Below are 2,774 nucleotides of genomic sequence, written 5' to 3' on the forward strand. Positions count from 1 at the left end.
ATGGCAAGTTCTAGAATCGGAAACGCCAGTCCTTCAGAATTCCGCCTTCTTTTAATGAAACTGGCTGAAGTTCAAAACAAATTGGACACACACAAATTGGGCTCAATTGTACACTGAAGTGTTGAACAAACACGCACCAATAAAGAAAAAACGGGTCAGAGGTGATCAGTTGCCATGGATAACTCCATTAATTCAACGCGAAATCTCGCGTCGTAATCGACTGTTTAAGAAACATGCAAAGAGCCCAACAACAACCTTTTGGGAGGAATTCAAGAAACAGAGAAACAACGTCACATCCCTGAAACGAAAAGGGTTGAAGGCGTTCTGCATGGAGGCATCGTCAAACACTAAACATCAGGGTGAGTTTTGGAATAAGTTGAGACCTTTGTTGCCAAGCAAAGAAAAGAAGCAATCAAAGACAATTCTGATTGAGAATGAGCGTGTAATTACCAATTCATTAATGGTGGCTGAAATGTTCAACAACTACTTTTGCGAGGTGTCCAGGAGTGATGGTGACAGTAAGGAAATGGTTGAGTTTGTTGATCATCCTAGTGTTAAAGTCATTGCTGAGAAAACTTGTGATGATGTTTTTGACCTCGTTCCAGTTGATGTTGGCTACATAGGGAAAATTTTGGATACTCTTGACCCTCACAAGACTGTTGGTTGCGATAAAATATCTCAGAGGCTACTTCGTTTATCCTCACCTGTTATTACCGAGCCGGTTACCCGTTTAATCAATTATTTATTATTTATTTGTTATTTATTATTTAATCAATTATTTTATTACCAATCGTCAATGGCCGATAGTTTGGAAAAGCAGTGACGTTGTTCCTGTTTTCAAGAAGGAAAGTATGACGGATAAGACCTGCTATCGTCCAGTTTCTGTTCTGACTTCCTTATCGAAATTATATGAGAAGGTATTGTTCGATCAAATCTATGAAGCCTTTTATTGGCGACTCTCACCGAATCTGTCTGGCTTTCTCAAGAGTCACTCGTGTTGCACGGCCTTATTGAAATTGACTGATTGGAGAGATTGGAGAGCCTGTCTTGACAGAAGAGTAGCTGCTGCAGGTAGGTAACGCGGAGACTACTAAAATAGGGACAACTAATTACTTTATATTAAGAACTATATTAGGCTTCTCGAAGTCTGTGTCATACGACTTCCTCCTCAAGTTGGCCGACATTAAGTCTTTGGAGAATCGTAGGGAATTCCAATCGTTAGTTATGTTATATAAGTGCTTGTATGATAAAGGGGCTCCTTATATAAGTGATTTTTTTAATTTTAGAAATGTACCGTATAGTTTACGCGGGCTCAGTACAAGGCTAGATTTACCTCTTTTTAATCTCGAGTTTTTACATCGGTCTTTTTCATTTTTAGCTAATAAACTTTGGAATGCACTACCCCCTAAACTCAGAGAATATCAAGATATTGTTTCATTCAAGCGTTCTCTTAAAGCCCACACGGCTTATTGGTAGTGATTGTAAATATCGTTATTGTTAATATTGTTAATATTGTAACTTTTTATTGATAGCTCTTGTCTATGATCTTCGATCCTGTTTTTAGTTATTTAATAGATTTACTTATTACTTGTATTCTTACAGAAATTATGTTTTATTTCTAATTGTACATACACGTACACGTTTTAACGAGAACTTCTGTACTCCTAGGTGTCACGTGTTTAAATAAAGGATTGATTGATTGAACGGATCAATCGTCAGTCATAGCGCAGCTGAGACAAGTAAATGATTCACTTCAAATCATTGAGGGAAACCAGAGCGATATTTCCGATCCCATCCTTAACAAGCTGCAGAGTATCGAGTCGCGGCTCGAGAACGGTTTCAAGGCCTTGGAGGAGAAGATTGCAGCTTTAGAAGGAAAAGTTGTGGACTGTCCTGCAATCGCAGAGGGAAGCGCTTTAGGAATGCTAACGCCACCAAATTCTTCAAAGAAAAGAAAGATCGCCCGCCATCCTGATCTCTCGGTGAGTAATCTTAATAGACAACATATACGTTGTCCTTAGTGCATGTTTCTTACGCGGATAATATGATGACTTGTTTCAACAAATTTTGCGGCTTGCCAACCAAACTCGAGAGCCGGTTTTAAAATGCGCGCCATACAAATTTTTTATTTCTCACACCTATTGTTTGTCTTGCCGCACAACCGCCTGTAGATATGTTTGAAAGACCGCTTCTGTCCTGTTTCAAAGGCGCCGAGGAATCTTTAACAGTCATTTCTTAATTAGTTAGTTTGGAAATAAAATGGGACACGCACTTTTTAATACTAATGCACTGGTATCGTTCACAGCACTATAATCGTTCAAAGATGGAACAGTGGGACCCACCGCGGTCGCCGGTGATCACCGGCGACCGCGCTTTTACAGGGTCTGCCTCGATAAACAAGATAGTGAAGAGTGTCGTGGCTTCGTCACTCTTGCCATAGCGCCTTTGTGAACCTGCTCTTAAACCATTATAACGCAGGTACTGTGGACAAATGTCTTGCAATTTCGTCTACGTTGTTCGCCTGCCTGGAGCCATTAAGCTTCACAGACGAGAGCATAAAGGTGATTCGTGGCGTATGATGGTTGTGTTGATGCTGCTTGAGTATGAAGGCCAATTTGGCCACGTGCATCACATTGCAAGAAAAGAGCAACACATGGCAGTGCCAGCTTCCTTGATAAAAACGCTTAAATGGAATCACCACATGGAGAAATTAAGACATCAAAATTCTACTCTCTGGTAAAACTGTGCGCTAAACGTTTCAGGTGGGGCTATGG

The 2,774-nt window shown here is 40.3% G+C and overlaps 1 protein-coding gene across 1 annotated transcript; it reads left to right on the forward strand.

Annotated features, from left to right (window-relative positions):
* Nucleotides 1-2,440, forward strand: LOC148729555 (uncharacterized). Its single transcript, XM_088725165.1, has 3 exons — nt 1-89; nt 1,703-1,982; nt 2,306-2,440. The coding sequence occupies exons 1-3, from the start codon at nt 1-3 to the stop codon at nt 2,438-2,440; spliced, it is 504 nt and encodes a 167-aa protein (XP_088581291.1).
* The last annotated feature ends 334 nt before the right edge of the window (nt 2,441-2,774 follow it).

This window comes from Stylophora pistillata, chromosome 6 (assembly GCF_964205215.1).
Source record: "Stylophora pistillata chromosome 6, jaStyPist1.2, whole genome shotgun sequence".
Taxonomy (NCBI): domain Eukaryota; kingdom Metazoa; phylum Cnidaria; class Anthozoa; order Scleractinia; family Pocilloporidae; genus Stylophora; species Stylophora pistillata.

Coding starts and splice junctions, on each gene's coding strand:
- LOC148729555 (XM_088725165.1), top strand. CDS start 1: ATGGCAAGTTCTAGAATCGGAAACGCCAGTCCTTCAGAATTCCGCCTT. Junction 90..1,702: donor GTTCAAAACAAATTGGACAC/ACACAAATTGGG, acceptor ATTGATTGATTG/AACGGATCAATCGTCAGTCA. Junction 1,983..2,305: donor CCCGCCATCCTGATCTCTCG/GTGAGTAATCTT, acceptor TATCGTTCACAG/CACTATAATCGTTCAAAGAT.